Below are 18,450 nucleotides of genomic sequence, written 5' to 3'. Positions count from 1 at the left end.
CATGATAAATTGTAAAAATACTTAAAGTTTAAAATCTTACTTAAGTAAAGTACAAAAGTATTGTCATCAAAATATACTTGGCGTACCAAAAGTAAAATGACTTGTTATGTATAATAACCCATTTTAGAATCATATAAATGCAACTACTCTATTAAAATATCTAATGCATTAATGATACTATGATAGCTGATCAAGGTGGAGCTCATTTGCTTTTTTTCTATTAGTTTTATATATTTTGTATAAGCTAATAATCTTAATGTGTTGAGTAACTGGTAACTGAAGCTGCCAGATAAATGTCGTGGAGTAAAAAGTACAATATTGGCTTCCAAAATGTAGTGGAGTTAAGTAAAACCAAAATACTCAAGTTGACCGTTGACCCTGAACCTTTTCCCCCCTTTGTTTAGTTCCCCTGCCTCCTCCAGGCAAACTGACGGTCCGTGAATTCACTCACAGCTCCATGAGGCTCGTGTGGGATGCTGCTCCTGGTGCTGTTCGCAAATACCGCCTCACCTACAAGCCAGAGGAAGGAGATGCTAAAGAAGTGAGTTTCCAGTTTTGTTTGGCTCTTACGTTTTCCGAAATAAATGTCACTAGCTGTTGTCTGTTTGAGCCATTATTTTTGATGATGATGAATTTATATTACCATTTCTCACTGATCCCTTTATATATATCGGTTGAGGCCACATAATGGAGGCTGCAGCTGGTTGGATGGACATAAGGGGATATTGTGGAGTCCAATGAAAAGATTATGAAACTATCAGAATGTGGTTTTGCGTGGTTTAAAGGGCGGATTGGACCGCTACTTTATAGTTTCATGTCCCCCTTAAGGAGTTATTGGGCTACAGCAGAAAACTCTGTGTTCTGCTTTTTGCTACTTAGTCAGCCATAAATCAGGTGGAGGTGATCCTCAAAGCTCCTCGGATGGAAACTCACATGAAACATGACTCACTGGAGGATGTTGTGATTGTCATAAATGCATAGCGTGGGGAGGAAGAGATTATTGCCCAGGGAGTAACAGCATTTCTTGTTTGACCAAACGGATTATGGGATCCAATACATGTAAGTGATAGTATGCCACTCACAAGTTGACTCCAGGACATATTCCCTCCAGGTGCAGCATTATGCACATGCATGTGCAGAAGACAAATACGGTGCCTGTTTGGACTCAAACTAAAATGTTTCTTCCAGCTGCTTTTGTTTGTTTTGTTGCTTGTTTGTTTCATGTCTTTAGTGTTCCCATTTTCCTCTGGAATCAATCACTTTTGTATGCCTTATGGTTGAATTTCCTAGGAGTCTTACTGGTAGCACATGTTGCTGTTGCCAGTGTTCCTGGGAATTTGTGCTGTGAATGGAATTAAAGTTTTGCAAGACTTGGCAAAATGTAGCTAATGAGAAAAACATCTGAAGTTCTATGGGCTTTCAAACATCAGTATATCTATTTGCATTAATGATTTTGTTCTATCGATTTCAACAAGTTGGTTTGGTTGTTCTACAGCTGGAAGTGGATGGAAGCCTGACAACCAGATTATTGGAAGAACTGACCTCGCAGACTGAGTACAGCCTGTCTGTTACTCCGATCTATGATGAGGGACCTGGTCAGACAATGTTGGGAGATGGAATCACTGGTATGAATGACAATCGTTATTATCGATAATGGCACTGTCCCAGTTCGCCTGCCACTCACTGTTATAGAGTTCCTGATTAACTTATTTCTCTCTTTTCTGTAGACGTGGTTCCTGCCCCACAGAACCTACGATTTTCAGAAGTTACCCAGACCAGCTTCAGAGCTACCTGGGATCACGGAGCCCCTGACGTGGCTCTGTACCGCATTGGCTGGACCAAGAAGGGAGAAACCAACTTCCAATATGTAAGAGAACAGCTGTTTAGATTTAGGAAATTCTTGAGGAGTCCCGCAGGTTGGCGATGCTTTGAAAAAGAGCCCCTGTCGAGTAATCTGGAACATCTAAAAAACAGATTCTTACACCAATCCAATTATAATCAATCTAATATGGATCTTGTTTCTTTGGTTTGTATTGGCTAACAATTGCAGTCAAGCACCTTCCTTCACGCTGTGATTGTGTTTTCCTCATCAGACCATTCTGAACAACGATGAGATTACCCACGTTCTGGAGGGCTTGGATCCAGACACGCCCTATGATGTGTCCGTCACTGCCATCTATCCAGATGAATCCGAGAGCGAAGATCTGCTGGGCACTGAGAGGACATGTAAGACACCTCAGCAACTCTGTGTTGACCACTGATTAATCACTATAGTTAACACTGTTTTACTTCTGTTGTTTGACAAAATCTCTGTTGGATCTTTTGATTAACCTTTCAATGTCACTCATTGAAAATATCCTGAGTGATACTTGAGCGAAGGGTATGCCCATCATACCTTTCTATTTCTGCCTCTAGTGCGTATAGGGGCCAAGCCTGCAATTAAAAGACGTAAGTATATTTGTAGTAAACCAAGAGGATGCTTTTTCTTTCGAGTGACGAAAGCATGTTTTGTTAATTCATCCAGTCATCTGCACTTTTGTTCATTGAACAACCATCATCACATCATCAATCAACCGCTACAGCAGTGCTGTGATGCACCTGACACAACCCCATTTTATTGTGTTTGTCTGTCTTGGTCTTGTTTTTTGTCCCATTGTTCATCCCATCCATCACATGGCTGTTCCTGAATCTGTTCTCACTTAGGCCAAAGATAATCAAATCGGCTTGAAGATATATTTCAGTTTTGCATGTCGTACAGGGATGTGAATCCTTGTTTTTGAAGTGCATTCTATCATCCATCATCCATCCATCCATCCACCATCCATCCATCATCCATCCATCATCCATCCATCATCCATCCATCCATCCATCATCCATCCATCCATCATCCATCCATCCATCCATCCATCCATCCATTCATCCATTCATCCATCCATCCATTGATGCATTCATCCATGCACTTTGCCATGCTGTTCACAACGATCCATCCTGGCTTCAGAAAAGACAAAACCAAGAGGAGGATTGTCTTTCTTCTTAAAAGCTGAAATCCTTGATACAAACCAGTGATAAACCTGCTTAATTTGACCTTTAAGTAAATACATAATCAAAAAATGCATTAACTGATAATGACTAAGTTATTTCAAGACAGAACAAACATTTAAACATGGGCTGACTAATGTATCAAGGCTGGGGCTTTAAAAGACATTTCCAAGAAAAACTTCATGGGAAAAGTGCTCTAACTACATCAAACAGCTCAACGTGTTGACATGCTTGTAATTGTGACATGTGCATGCATGCATTTACAGTACCTAGTGGACCTCCCACCAACTTGGTTGTGTTCAACGAGACCACCACCACTCTGAACGCCGGGTGGAACCCAGCTCCAGGCCGCGTGCAGAACTACAAGATCACCTATGTCCCAACGGATGGAGGCAGGAGCCAGACTGTGAGTCGCAAAACAGAACAACACACTGCTTTGGGTAGCTCTCGTATTTTATAAAATCAAATATAGGACGTATAGTATTCATTTACAGGTGCTTTTATTACTGCAATGAATTTCTTAACACCAAACAACAGATTGAGGTTAGGCATTTCTCCATGGGCGAGAGTTAAATGCCAAGAAGTTACAATTTGAACTGAACGGCTGCAGGCCTGGATATTACAATATTAGAAAACTTAGTCCCTAATCTCCTTCTATTGCTTTATTAACTGGACTTCAGGCCAGCATTACTAAGCCAGAGAAAACTGCTGTTTATGTCTCTTTGAGCTTTAACTCAATCACTGAATTGGCTTCTTCCTCCTAAGTGTATTTGCCTCGATAAAATATACAACAGCTACAACTCTGCCACTGGTATTGCATTATTTTTGTTTATTCTAAGTCAAATCTTTTAATTTGTTGTTTCGGGCTTGGCAGCGTAATGCGTAAATATTTCCTCAGACTGTCTCCCACTGGTCCTGCATTTTCTTGGCTGACTTGCTTGAATGTACAGAAAGTCTTTTTGGATTAGAGTTGAATATTTGGTTTCAATTAACAGTCAGACATTTCTCATTACTCCCAAAAGCCTAAATGATGCTTATGCACATGCCTTTATATAAAACTGTACAGACTGTCAGCCACACCGATAAGCTAAGTTCATTCTAACAAATGGTACAACACATATTTCCTCCTCAAAACTTGGCAAATAAAGGTTGTAAAAAGTTGCTGAAGGAGATAACATTTGGAAGTCATACAAAGTTTACACGACACATTTAAGGCTGATAATTGAATAGCTCAGTGGGGAGAAACTTAACAGATACTTCAGAGAATTGTGTGTGTGTGCATTGAAAATGGAATGCACTTGCCCTGTCAGGTCATTGTGTGTTTGTGTAATGAGAGAGTACTGTGCCTCAGGTGTCATATTTGAAAGCAGATTGTGTTTTAAGTCTGCTCGCAAATCTTGCTATAGGTTGACTCTTCTTTCACATATTTTAATAATATCCAGATAACATCTGACATTTGTCTTACTGGAGAGGACAGGTAAACGTTTACAAATATTTGCTTCCCTTATAATTAACCCTGTTAGAAATGTGCAAGAATTCAGCCAAGTTCAGCTGGTATCACGTCAAGTCATTGGTTTACTGTTAGTTTCCATTTTGAGGTGGAACGTTTTCCTCTTAACTACTTGATGAAATTTAAGTTGCAACTGATTGCCTGGTTGATATCACACTGAGAGGTTGATGGAAATGGGAAACTAACTAGTAGAATGAGCCAATTTGTCTTGGTTCACTGTGAGGATTTCAGCAAATGAAGATAGCCCCAGGAGCTTTGCGTTTTTGGTCTGGGACAATAAGTCTGTTTTCTGGAAAATTGGCTGACACATTCTGCACTTAAGTACAATAAAACTAATGCAATGCAACATTATAAAACATCCTACTTTTGTTTGCTGGTCAAACATTTAGCCTATTTGTTTTAGAGATAGAGCTGTACAGTGATTAAAGAAATCCACAGAGGATTAAATCCAAAGCTCATCACACAATCCTCACGCAAACACAGAAGTAATGCAATAAATCATCAACAGTCATGACCGTTATGACATAACATCCGTCTGTTTCAGCCATCAGAGCACAGATTTATCTTGGCCAGTGTGCTGTGTGTTAATCATGTTCAAAACAATCCTCCTCTGAAATGCTGACAGTCCATTAGCTGTCAGGTAGAATTCTTTCCATAAAGTTATTGATGTCAATTTAAGGCATGCATGCAGAGTTCAGATCAAATACATATTCCCCCAGTGTACACTATATTTGCCAAAAGTTGTTGAAAACTAAAACATGTAGAAAATTCAAATGCCTTTAAGAGAATGAATAGTCTACTGTCTTTACAGTTAAGACTGAAGTAAACTGTTTAATTAGCTAGACATGTCCATGAGCCCAAAGTGTTTTGTGTCTCTTTGAACACAAAGAGACACAAAACAACTAAAAACGACTCAGCAATCCCACAAACAAATCATAAAAGCAACAAAGAGACATAAAGAAACCATATTGACTCACATTGACTATGGAGAGGGGAACCATAACCAAAAAGAGATACAAAGCAACTATATACTTTCTAAAATAATGACTGAGCCCTTGGACTCATTTTCTCCTTACCCGCCCTAGTTAATCAATATAATCATCTAAGGTTTGTAGACAGTGTCAGTGATTGATGTAGAGAGTTATAAGAATATTTGAGTAAGCTGACATTATTCTTCCCTCTCTAGACCCAGGTTGGAGGGAAGAAGAATACTGTCCTGCTCCCCAAGCTGACCCCTGACACTGAGTACTCCATCACCGTGGTAGCAGTCTACGCCAAAGGACTTAGCCCAGAGCTGAACGGCCCCGGAAAGACCAGTGAGTTTTCTTCCACTTTGGCTGCACCCAAAAACAGCTCTCATGCTTTTTTGCATGGAGGCTTACAGACACTGTTTGGGTTTGAATTCATCATACATTTGTCTCACTCCAGAGCCTTTGGGCGGTGTTAGGAACCTTCAGGTCACTGACCCCACCACCAGCACCCTGAATGTCCAGTGGGAGGCTGCCGAGGGCAACGTGCGTCAGTATAGGATCTTCTATGTGCCTGCAGCTGGAGGAGAGGAAGAGATGGTAAGATAGAAAAAACGGTTCTAAAACATTAAACTATGTTGAATGAAATGTTCCTTTCCTATAATTGCAATTACGCCATACCTTTAATGCCCGGAGCACAACCTGATGTATGTCTTGTTTTACTTCTATCCAGGCCCAGGTTTCAGGAAGCACCTACAACACTGTGCTGAAGAACCTTCAGTCTGACACTCTCTACACAGTAACTGTGGTTCCCGTTTACTCCGCTGGAGATGGACAACGCATGTCTGAGGATGGCAAAACATGTAAGAACTGCATGCCTTAAATCATTGGTCCCATGTCACAAAGTTGATCCATGCAGGGACGTTTAAAAAGCAGCTGCGCCATCCTTGAAAGACAGCTCCCAGGGTTTAGAATAGCCCAGGGAGACTGAGAAGATGAGAATGATACATACTGCATGACGTCAGTGGGATTTCAGGAATCCATTCATGTCCCTCCAGAATGAGATTTCTGGCTTTGGTAGCTGATTTGATGTCATTGTACGTCAGGAGCCTTCAATAAGGCAGCCATTTAAAGCTGATTGCTTCAACTCGTCAAAATCCTTTCACAAGCTGTAAGCCTAGCCAAACCGATCCAGTTCCATTTTTTGCGGTGACTTAATGCACACCTTCCATGTAAAATGTAACATGAGACGTAACATAAAAAGACAGCGTTTCGCTCGGTCAGCTAACTCCGAACTTCATTGAAGAACACAGACTTTTCCAGTTTCTCGCACAATTTCAGACCACCAAACTCTGCTGGGAATGAGTCAGAATTTTGCGGGGTGATTGTGTAGGAAGGAATTCCTCCGGGTTGGCAGCATTATAATGGTGTCTTCTCTCTCTTTCCTGTAATATCATCCATTTATAGGTTGGAATGAAGGGTAGTGGTCAGGATAATGATGGAGCTTGGGAATGGGGGAGGGGGTGTATTGAGTAATTGGCTGTCCTTTGGGAAAAAGAAACAGAAGAGGGGGGTGGTTGTTAGAAATGAATGGAGAATGTGTTATGGCTCTAAGTCACTTGGCTAAGGTCATGCTCCATGCCTGCTACTGTTACCCCCATTTTCCCTCCTGGAGCAATAGTCCTTCATGTTCAGTGGCTTTTCCCTCGACATGTTAACCACTGTTGTACAGTATGTACAGTATATTACATCATACTGCAACAACATTATTTTACCGCTAATCTTGTTACAGCTGTGGAATTTTTTGTCATCTCCACTCAAAGTCAATTTATTCCCCCTTTTTGCCATTGAATTTAAAGAGCCTGTGACAGCATCCCAACAACTGTTGTGCAATGAAATATTGGGCTACTAGTCATCTCGAACCGTCAGTTTAAAAAAGAAAAAGCGATACCGTTCCGTTAAATATCAATAATTTGGAACATCGCGGGAAATTCCTTCGACTCATTTTGAAGTTTTGGGGGAAGCCGGAAGTGACGTCAATGCGGGAACGCTTCGAGAGCCAAACACTGACAAAGTGTGTTGTCATGCGTAGAAATGGTGAATTAATGAGATTAGGCACGTTAATAACGTTTTAATGAAGTTGACTACAGTATATTCATATTTGTCAGTGCTTTCATGTCAATTCGGCGACATAAACATAAATGATCGTGGTGAAGATGATGATTACATTAGGATTAAAAATCGGGAGTGAGAGCTGCTGAATTTCCTCCCGTCGGATGTGATATAAAAACAAATCGATTATTTTTGTAGTTAACTCAAGTGGATGAACTACATTTATTAGTGCTTTCATGTCAATTCGGCGAACATATGATACATTAAATGACCATGATGATGATTACAAATCGTTTGTTTGAGCCGGTCTGCATTTCCTGATGAGAAAACAAACCGATGCTTTTTGTAGTTGTAGTACACCAACAACATGGATTAAACGTGTGGTTTTTTTCCACAATGTTGGGGAAATTAATGGATAAAATGCACGGATTATTATTATTATTCCCACTCCGATCGGGACACTAGGTCCACCGTTTCCCCGCAGCGAGGCTCCCCCCGTTGACAGTTTACGTGGGCTGGGTGCAGTGGCGAACTGGCCATCGGGACGAATCCCGATGGGCCGGTACCGAAGTGGGCCGGTCGGATAAGTAACTAGCACATCCCCCATAGGCGGCGTGTGAGGCTCAGGTTTGAGAAGGCTAAATAACTTCTTTTACCTGACGCTGCCCCTCCGGCGTCTCAAGGGCCAGGTGTGTATGAGATTACAGCAACACAGCTGACTGATCTAACAAAGGAAACGCTTAAGGAATAGTAAACCCGACTGCAAGGACAGACGCCTTCTACTAAAAAATAATAACCACATACAACCTAAGCCAACTGCTCCAATCCCAGACATTTGAGATTAATTATAAATATAGTGTATTGCATCCAACACCCATACAGCTACATGTCTGGCCCACCATGGGAAGCAACACTAGAAGCAAACAATAACCCAAGCCCTTGGAAATGATTGCAGATCTATTATTTTCTTTCCCCCCTAATATTCTCTGTACCTCTCTGGAATAGGAAATTGCCTGCCGTTAATAAAATTAAAGAGCTGCTATTGGATCCTTCAGGGGAACTCCTTGGAGAGGATGTGGCTTTATAGTCTCAATAAGTACTGTGGCTGGTAGACAGAGCTGTTGGGACTAGTAGCTAAATATGCTTTTATCTGTTGCCACATTTAGTTTGTCACATGTTTACTATCACGGGCAAGATTGCAATTTCTGCCTTTTTATGCTTACACCTGAAACAGGAGGCGCACCCGATGCTCCTACCAACCTGGTCACATCAGAGGTGACTCACCATTCCTTCAGAGCCACCTGGACCGGCCCCGAAGAACCACCGGAGAAGTACCGTGTGGAGTACATGATGGTGGATGGACGCCCACTAGAGGTATACAACACTAAAAACCTGATGCAACACACACACATTGCAGTTAGTTTAGCATAACTCCCTGTGTGGATGTCAAGGGGACATTGGCTTTAATGTGTTCTGACCCACTGTTTTCTAATGGGAAACTCCACTCAAACTGCTATTTCCAGCCCCCTGTTTGTGTTGGCCTCTCGCTGTTTGTCCAATTAAATCATCATCCAACACAGGGAAAGGAAACAAAAACACACTGCTTTCAGTTTAGAGGATTAGAAAGCAAATAATGACCTCACAAGTGATAGCTCCATTAGCCAGCAGGGACTTGGCTCCGCTTTCGGGGGGAAAAGATGCATTTGTTGTTGTCTGAATCTTACTACATGTGGGAGATGTTTGTTTTTGTCAGGCTCCCATGGTTTTGTTAAATAGCAAACATAGTGGATGAGGTTTCACTGTTGTTTATGGATCTGAAATTGAAGCACATGCTGAGTTTTAGTCCAGTAAAAACTTGTCAGATGGATTTCTGGTTTTGATCGGAGAGCTTCAGCTGGAGAATGAACTTTTGATTGTTATGCTTTAAAATACATAGGCAGCCCCTGTGCCTTATGATCCTGCAAAATATAGATTCAGGCATGTACACCTACAGTTATGATGCAGAATATTTATTCAGAAAGTATCCATATCCAAGGTTTGTAACAATTTAGAGACTGTTACAGATAACACTATCAACTGCAATCTTCTGACCATGCCATCTGTATTAGGTGTTTGTGGATGGCACTGAGACCACGGTGGTCCTCCAGAGCCTCAACCCTCTGACCGAGTACCTGGTCAACGTGTTCTCCGTGGTGGAAGAGGAGATCAGTGAGCCCCTCAAAGGAGTCGAGACCACACGTATGTCTTCTCTTTCTGGCTTTCTTTCATCTAGGCCTGTATCATTTGATTTAAAGAGATCCACTTATCAAAATCAATGTATGGTAAAAGTTGTCAGAAGTAAAGTAAATGCCCTAAAGGAAATATGGTGGCCTGGTCTTTGATCATTTCATTTCATTTCATTTCAAACCTTTATTTAACCAGATTGGTCCCATTGAGATCATAGATCTCTTTTTCAAGGGAGACCTGCAAGATGGCAAGATGTGACCATTTTCCACTTAAGAAAACACAAATAAATGCGTTTCTTTTAAAGAGCAACACTTTAAACTTCAGCAGGCTTTTTGAGCTGAATCTCTCTGGCTTAGTTCCATCACACAAATGGTATGCACTCAGTGACTGGATGGTCCCTATTAACAAATGTTTTAAGGGTAATATCTTGGTCTTGTTTATTAAACAATATGCGGCTACAAAAAGAAAGCACTAGTACATATTAATTAGATGCATACTCAAGGCAATCTACGTGATTACACTGGGGTTTTGATCTATTTCTTTGTTTCTTTTAAGATGTCGTTAATTTCTCTTTTACTAGTCTGTTTATAGCGAACTAAAAGGACTGAGAATATCTTTGTGCAATCAAAGAAAAAACCAAACAAAAGAATGTATTCCCGTAATCGGCAAAGATATTTATCCTTACGTTTTTTCTCTGTAATACATCTCTGAGTGTATTTACAAGTACATTCAACTGTTATAACATCACTTTTTCTGTATATTTTTGGCGCCTTTAACATTCTTGCCTGGTTATCCAGTGCCCCTGAGTGCCGTGAGGACAATGGACATTTTTGAAGAGCAGACCACCACCATGCGGGTGAGATGGGAGCAGGCGGCCGGTGCCAGTGGCTACATGCTGCTATACAGCGCCATCAATGCCACTGAGCCCACTGTCGAGCAGGAGGTAAGAGATATCATCTAATAAAGCTGTTACTTCAAGAAAGGGCATAGGGCCAATCAGCTGTCAATCACATCAGCTTGCATGCATTTATATGCACCAAAACAGACACAAACACTTCTGTCAGCAGTTCAGTGACAGAATACAGAGGTCACACACTGAAATAACATTTTACAAAGCTACCAGTGTTTGCCTCATCATGTAGCAGACAAGGCAAAATGGGAAATACAGAGGAACATTGTACTATGGGGTGGGTGAACCATGAGCTCAATCTGCTAAGGGAACATCATCATTGGTTCATGAATCGTCAGAACCGGAAACGGCAGATGTCCAAATCAGAATATTTCTCCCACTCTTGTCATCCCAAACTATTTCACTGAAGCGTCATTGTCAACCCGTTTCCCCTCTGAAATCATTGTTGGTTTGGTCCCCTTGCAGATCAGAGTGGGAGGAGATACCACTGAAGTCCAGCTGGTGAAGTTACTCCCCAACACGGCTTACTCCCTCTCGCTCTTCGCCCTACATGGAGAGTTGGCTAGCGAACCGCTGACCAAGCAGGGAGTCACCCGTATGTAGTCACTGAATCATACATGTGACATCTACAGCATTTCACTAAGCTGTTGTTAATTGTTGATATCAAAATTATTGTTGATATCAAAATTGTCTTCATGAATGCTTAACGATAATCCTGACCAGTGATGGAAAAAATACTCAGACTTTCTACTAAAGCACACTTAGCCATGATAAATTGTAAAAATACTTAAAGTTTAAAATCTTACTTAAGTAAAGTACAAAAGTATTGTCATCAAAATATACTTGGCGTACCAAAAGTAAAATTACTTGTTATGTATAATAACCCATTTTAGAATCATATAAATGCAACTACTCTATTAAAATATCTAATGCATTAATGATACTATGATAGCTGATCAAGGTGGAGCTCATTTGCTTTTTTTCTATTAGTTTTATATATTTTGTATAAGCTAATAATCTTAATGTGTTGAGTAACTGGTAACTGAAGCTGCCAGATAAATGTCGTGGAGTAAAAAGTACAATATTGGCTTCCAAAATGTAGTGGAGTTAAGTAAAACCAAAATACTCAAGTTGACCGTTGACCCTGAACCTTTTCCCCCCTTTGTTTAGTTCCCCTGCCTCCTCCAGGCAAACTGACGGTCCGTGAATTCACTCACAGCTCCATGAGGCTCGTGTGGGATGCTGCTCCTGGTGCTGTTCGCAAATACCGCCTCACCTACAAGCCAGAGGAAGGAGATGCTAAAGAAGTGAGTTTCCAGTTTTGTTTGGCTCTTACGTTTTCCGAAATAAATGTCACTAGCTGTTGTCTGTTTGAGCCATTATTTTTGATGATGATGAATTTATATTACCATTTCTCACTGATCCCTTTATATATATCGGTTGAGGCCACATAATGGAGGCTGCAGCTGGTTGGATGGACATAAGGGGATATTGTGGAGTCCAATGAAAAGATTATGAAACTATCAGAATGTGGTTTTGCGTGGTTTAAAGGGCGGATTGGACCGCTACTTTATAGTTTCATGTCCCCCTTAAGGAGTTATTGGGCTACAGCAGAAAACTCTGTGTTCTGCTTTTTGCTACTTAGTCAGCCATAAATCAGGTGGAGGTGATCCTCAAAGCTCCTCGGATGGAAACTCACATGAAACATGACTCACTGGAGGATGTTGTGATTGTCATAAATGCATAGCGTGGGGAGGAAGAGATTATTGCCCAGGGAGTAACAGCATTTCTTGTTTGACCAAACGGATTATGGGATCCAATACATGTAAGTGATAGTATGCCACTCACAAGTTGACTCCAGGACATATTCCCTCCAGGTGCAGCATTATGCACATGCATGTGCAGAAGACAAATACGGTGCCTGTTTGGACTCAAACTAAAATGTTTCTTCCAGCTGCTTTTGTTTGTTTTGTTGCTTGTTTGTTTCATGTCTTTAGTGTTCCCATTTTCCTCTGGAATCAATCACTTTTGTATGCCTTATGGTTGAATTTCCTAGGAGTCTTACTGGTAGCACATGTTGCTGTTGCCAGTGTTCCTGGGAATTTGTGCTGTGAATGGAATTAAAGTTTTGCAAGACTTGGCAAAATGTAGCTAATGAGAAAAACATCTGAAGTTCTATGGGCTTTCAAACATCAGTATATCTATTTGCATTAATGATTTTGTTCTATCGATTTCAACAAGTTGGTTTGGTTGTTCTACAGCTGGAAGTGGATGGAAGCCTGACAACCAGATTATTGGAAGAACTGACCTCGCAGACTGAGTACAGCCTGTCTGTTACTCCGATCTATGATGAGGGACCTGGTCAGACAATGTTGGGAGATGGAATCACTGGTATGAATGACAATCGTTATTATCGATAATGGCACTGTCCCAGTTCGCCTGCCACTCACTGTTATAGAGTTCCTGATTAACTTATTTCTCTTTTCTGTAGACGTGGTTCCTGCCCCACAGAACCTACGATTTTCAGAAGTTACCCAGACCAGCTTCAGAGCTACCTGGGATCACGGAGCCCCTGACGTGGCTCTGTACCGCATTGGCTGGACCAAGAAGGGAGAAACCAACTTCCAATATGTAAGAGAACAGCTGTTTAGATTTAGGAAATTCTTGAGGAGTCCCGCAGGTTGGCGATGCTTTGAAAAAGAGCCCCTGTCGAGTAATCTGGAACATCTAAAAAACAGATTCTTACACCAATCCAATTATAATCAATCTAATATGGATCTTGTTTCTTTGGTTTGTATTGGCTAACAATTGCAGTCAAGCACCTTCCTTCACGCTGTGAGTGTTTTCCTCATCAGACCATTCTGAACAACGATGAGATTACCCACGTTCTGGAGGGCTTGGATCCAGACACGCCCTATGATGTGTCCGTCACTGCCATCTATCCAGATGAATCCGAGAGCGAAGATCTGCTGGGCACTGAGAGGACATGTAAGACACCTCAGCAACTCTGTGTTGACCACTGATTAATCACTATAGTTAACACTGTTTTACTTCTGTTGTTTGACAAAATCTCTGTTGGATCTTTTGATTAACCTTTCAATGTCACTCATTGAAAATATCCTGAGTGATACTTGAGCGAAGGGTATGCCCATCATACCTTTCTATTTCTGCCTCTAGTGCGTATAGGGGCCAAGCCTGCAATTAAAAGACGTAAGTATATTTGTAGTAAACCAAGAGGATGCTTTTTCTTTCGAGTGACGAAAGCATGTTTTGTTAATTCATCCAGTCATCTGCACTTTTGTTCATTGAACAACCATCATCACATCATCAATCAACCGCTACAGCAGTGCTGTGATGCACCTGACACAACCCCATTTTATTGTGTTTGTCTGTCTTGGTCTTGTTTTTTGTCCCATTGTTCATCCCATCCATCACATGGCTGTTCCTGAATCTGTTCTCACTTAGGCCAAAGATAAATCAAATCGGCTGAAGATATATTTCAGTTTTGCATGTCGTACAGGGATGTGAATCCTTGTTTTTGAAGTGCATTCTGTCATCCATCATCCATCCATCCATCCACCATCCATCCATCATCCATCCATCATCCATCCATCATCCATCCATCCATCCATCATCCATCCATCCATCATCCATCCATCCATCCATCCATCCATCCATTGATGCATTCATCCATCCATCCATTGATGCATTCATCCATGCACTTTGCCATGCTGTTCACAACGATCCATCCTGGCTTCAGAAAAGACAAAACCAAGAGGAGGATTGTCTTTTCTTCTTTAAAAGCTGAAATCCTTGATACAAACCAGTGATAAACCTGCTTAATTTGACCTTTAAGTAAATACATAATCAAAAAATGCATTAACTGATAATGACTAAGTTATTTCAAGACAGAACAAACATTTAAACATGGGCTGACTAATGTATCAAGGCTGGGGCTTTAAAAGACATTTCCAAGAAAAACTTCATGGGAAAAGTGCTCTAACTACATCAAACAGCTCAACGTGTTGACATGCTTGTAATTGTGACATGTGCATGCATGCATTTACAGTACCTAGTGGACCTCCCACCAACTTGGTTGTGTTCAACGAGACCACCACCACTCTGAAACGCCGGGTGGAACCCAGCTCCAGGCCGCGTGCAGAACTACAAGATCACCTATGTCCCAACGGATGGAGGCAGGAGCCAGACTGTGAGTCGCAAAACAGAACAACACACTGCTTTGGGTAGCTCTCGTATTTTATAAAATCAAATATATGACGTATAGTATTCATTTACAGGTGCTTTTTACTGCAATGAATTTTCTTAACACCAAACAACAGATTGAGGTTAGGCATTTCTCCATGGGCGAGAGTTAAAATGCCAAGAAGTTACAATTTGAACTGAACGGCTGCAGGCCTGGATATTACAATATTAGAAACTTAGTCCCTATCTCCTTCTATTGCTTTATTAAACTGGACTTCAGGCCAGCATTACTAAGCCAGAGAAAACTGCTGTTTATGTCTCTTTGAGCTTTAACTCAATCACTGATTGGCTTCTTCCTCCTAAGTGTATTTGCCTCGATAAAAATATACAACAGCTACAACTCTGCCACTGGTATTGCATTATTTTTGTTTATTCTAAGTCAAATCTTTTAATTTGTTGTTTCGGGCTTGGCAGCGTAATGCGTAAATATTTCCTCAGACTGTCTCCCACTGGTCCTGCATTTTCTTGGCTGACTTGCTTGAATGTACAGAAAGTCTTTTTGGATTAGAGTTGAATATTTGGTTTCAATTAACAGTCAGACATTTCTCATTACTCCCAAAAGCCTAAATGATGCTTATGCACATGCCTTTATATAAAACTGTACAGACTGTCAGCCACACCGATAAGCTAAGTTCATTCTAACAAATGGTACAACACATATTTCCTCCTCAAAACTTGGCAAATAAAGGTTGTAAAAAGTTGCTGAAAGGAGATAACATTTGGAAGTCATACAAAGTTTACACGACACATTTTAAGGCTGATAATTGAATAGCTCAGTGGGGAGAAACTTAACAGATACTTCAGAGAATTGTGTGTGTGTGCATTGAAAATGGAATGCACTTGCCCTGTCAGGTCATTGTGTGTTTGTGTAATGAGAGAGTACTGTGCCTCAGGTGTCATATTTGAAAGCAGATTGTGTTTTAAGTCTGCTCGCAAATCTTGCTATAGGTTGACTCTTCTTTCACATATTTTAATAATATCCAGATAACATCTGACATTTGTCTTACTGGAGAGGACAGGTAAACGTTTACAAATATTTGCTTCCCTTATAATTAACCCTGTTAGAAATGTGCAGAATTCAGCCAAGTTCAGCTGGTATCACGTCAAGTCATTGGTTTACTGTTAGTTTCCATTTTGAGGTGGAACGTTTTCCTCTTAACTACTTGATGAAATTTAAGTTGCACTGATTGCCTGGTTGATATCACACTGAGAGGTTGATGGAAAATGGGAAACTAACTAGCTAGAATGAGCCAATTTGTCTTGGTTCACTGTGAGGATTTCAGCAAATGAAGATAGCCCCAGGAGCTTTGCGTTTTTTGGTCTGGGACAATAAGTCTGTTTTCTGGAAAATTGTCTGACACATTCTGCACTTAAGTACAATAAAACTAATGCAATGCAACATTATAAAACATCCTACTTTTGTTTGCTGGTCAAACATTTAGCCTATTTGTTTAGAGATAGAGCTGTACAGTGATTAAAGAAATCCACAGAGGATTAAATCCAAAGCTCATCACACAAATCCTCACGCAAACACAGAAGTAATGCAATAAATCATCAACAGTCATGACCGTTATGACATAACATCCGTCTGTTTCAGCCATCAGAGCACAGATTTATCTTGGCCAGTGTGCTGTGTGTTAATCATGTCAAAACAATCCTCCTCTGAAATGCTGACAGTCCATTAGCTGTCAGGTAGAATTCTTTCCATAAAGTTATTGATGTCAATTTAAGGCATGCATGCAGAGTTCAGATCAAATACATATTCCCCCAGTGTACACTAGATTTGCCAAAAGTTGTTGAAAACTAAAACATGTAGAAAATTCAAATGCCTTTTAAGAGAATGAATAGTCTACTGTCTTTTACAGTTAAGACTGAAGTAAACTGTTTAATTAGCTAGACATGTCCATGAGCCCAAAGTGTTTTGTGTCTCTTTGAACACAAAGAGACACAAAACAACTAAAAACGACTCAGCAATCCCACAAAACAAATCCATAAAAGCAACAAAGAGACATAAAGAAACCATATTGACTCACATTGACTATGGAGAGGGGAACCATAACCAAAAAGAGATACAAAGCAACTATAATACTTTCTAAAATAATGACTGAGCCCTTGGACTCATTTTCTCCTTACCCGCCCTAGTTAATCAATATAATCATCTAAGGTTTGTAGACAGTGTCAGTGATTGATTAGAGAGTTATAAGAATATTTGATGTAAGCTGACATGTATTCTTCCCTCTCTAGACCCAGGTTGGAGGGAAGAAGAATACTGTCCTGCTCCCCAAGCTGACCCCTGACACTGAGTACTCCATCACCGTGGTAGCAGTCTACGCCAAAGGACTTAGCCCAGAGCTGAACGGCCCCGGAAAGACCAGTGAGTTTTCTTCCACTTTGGCTGCACCCAAAAACAGCTCTCATGCTTTTTTGCATGGAGGCTTACAGACACTGTTTGGGTTTGAATTCATCATACATTTGTCTCACTCCAGAGCCTTTGGGCGGTGTTAGGAACCTTCAGGTCACTGACCCCACCACCAGCACCCTGAATGTCCAGTGGGAGGCTGCCGAGGGCAACGTGCGTCAGTATAGGATCTTCTATGTGCCTGCAGCTGGAGGAGAGGAAGAGATGGTAAGATAGAAAAAACGGTTCTAAAACATTAAACTATGTTGAATGAAATGTTCCTTTCCTATAATTGCAATTACGCCATACCTTTAATGCCCGGAGCACAACCTGATGTATGTCTTGTTTTACTTCTATCCAGGCCCAGGTTTCAGGAAGCACCTACAACACTGTGCTGAAGAACCTTCAGTCTGACACTCTCTACACAGTAACTGTGGTTCCCGTTTACTCCGCTGGAGATGGACAACGCATGTCTGAGGATGGCAAAACATGTAAGAACTGCATGCCTTAAATCATTGGTCCCATGTCACAAAGTTGATCCATGCAGGGACGTTTAAAAAGCAGCTGCGCCATCCTTGAAAGACAGCTCCCAGGGTTTAGAATAGCCCAGGGAGACTGAGAAGATGAGAATGATACATACTGCATGACGTCAGTGGGATTTCAGGAATCCATTCATGTCCCTCCAGAATGAGATTTCTGGCTTTGGTAGCTGATTTGATGTCATTGTACGTCAGGAGCCTTCAATAAGGCAGCCATTTAAAGCTGATTGCTTCAACTCGTCAAAATCCTTTCACAAGCTGTAAGCCTAGCCAAACCGATCCAGTTCCATTTTTTGCGGTGACTTAATGCACACCTTCCATGTAAAATGTAACATGAGACGTAACATAAAAAGACAGCGTTTCGCTCGGTCAGCTAACTCCGAACTTCATTGAAGAACACAGACTTTTCCAGTTTCTCGCACAATTTCAGACCACCAAACTCTGCTGGGAATGAGTCAGAATTTTGCGGGGGTGATTGTGTAGGA

At 41.0% G+C, this 18,450-nt stretch overlaps 2 protein-coding genes across 2 annotated transcripts in view; both read left to right on the top strand.

Annotated features, from left to right (window-relative positions):
* LOC117467689 (collagen alpha-1(XII) chain-like) overlaps nt 1–18,450 on the top strand; it is a 67,153-nt gene that overhangs the window by 23,585 nt on the left and 25,118 nt on the right. Inside the window, 8 exon segments of the mRNA XM_034111503.2 lie at nt 405–541; nt 1,496–1,625; nt 1,728–1,867; nt 2,094–2,226; nt 3,306–3,445; nt 5,736–5,865; nt 5,978–6,117; nt 6,251–6,380. Of these exon segments, the coding sequence (XP_033967394.1) occupies nt 405–541; nt 1,496–1,625; nt 1,728–1,867; nt 2,094–2,226; nt 3,306–3,445; nt 5,736–5,865; nt 5,978–6,117; nt 6,251–6,380 (1,080 nt within the window).
* Nucleotides 8,845–17,937, top strand: LOC139432905 (collagen alpha-1(XII) chain-like). Its single transcript, XM_071201654.1, has 13 exons — nt 8,845–9,003; nt 9,738–9,867; nt 10,653–10,798; nt 11,231–11,360; nt 11,936–12,072; nt 13,027–13,156; nt 13,257–13,396; nt 13,621–13,753; nt 13,943–13,975; nt 14,835–14,899; nt 17,273–17,402; nt 17,515–17,654; nt 17,788–17,937. The coding sequence occupies exons 1-13, from the start codon at nt 8,845–8,847 to the stop codon at nt 17,935–17,937; spliced, it is 1,623 nt and encodes a 540-aa protein (XP_071057755.1).

This window comes from Pseudochaenichthys georgianus, chromosome 22, assembly GCF_902827115.2.
Source record: "Pseudochaenichthys georgianus chromosome 22, fPseGeo1.2, whole genome shotgun sequence".
Taxonomy (NCBI): Eukaryota; Metazoa; Chordata; class Actinopteri; order Perciformes; family Channichthyidae; genus Pseudochaenichthys; species Pseudochaenichthys georgianus.
This window is presented reverse-complemented; position numbering and strand designations above follow the sequence as displayed.

Coding starts and splice junctions, on each gene's coding strand:
- LOC139432905 (XM_071201654.1), top strand. CDS start 8,845: ATGCTTACACCTGAAACAGGAGGCGCACCCGATGCTCCTACCAACCTG. Junction 9,004..9,737: donor TGGATGGACGCCCACTAGAG/GTATACAACACT, acceptor CATCTGTATTAG/GTGTTTGTGGATGGCACTGA. Junction 13,397..13,620: donor GAGAAACCAACTTCCAATAT/GTAAGAGAACAG, acceptor TTTCCTCATCAG/ACCATTCTGAACAACGATGA.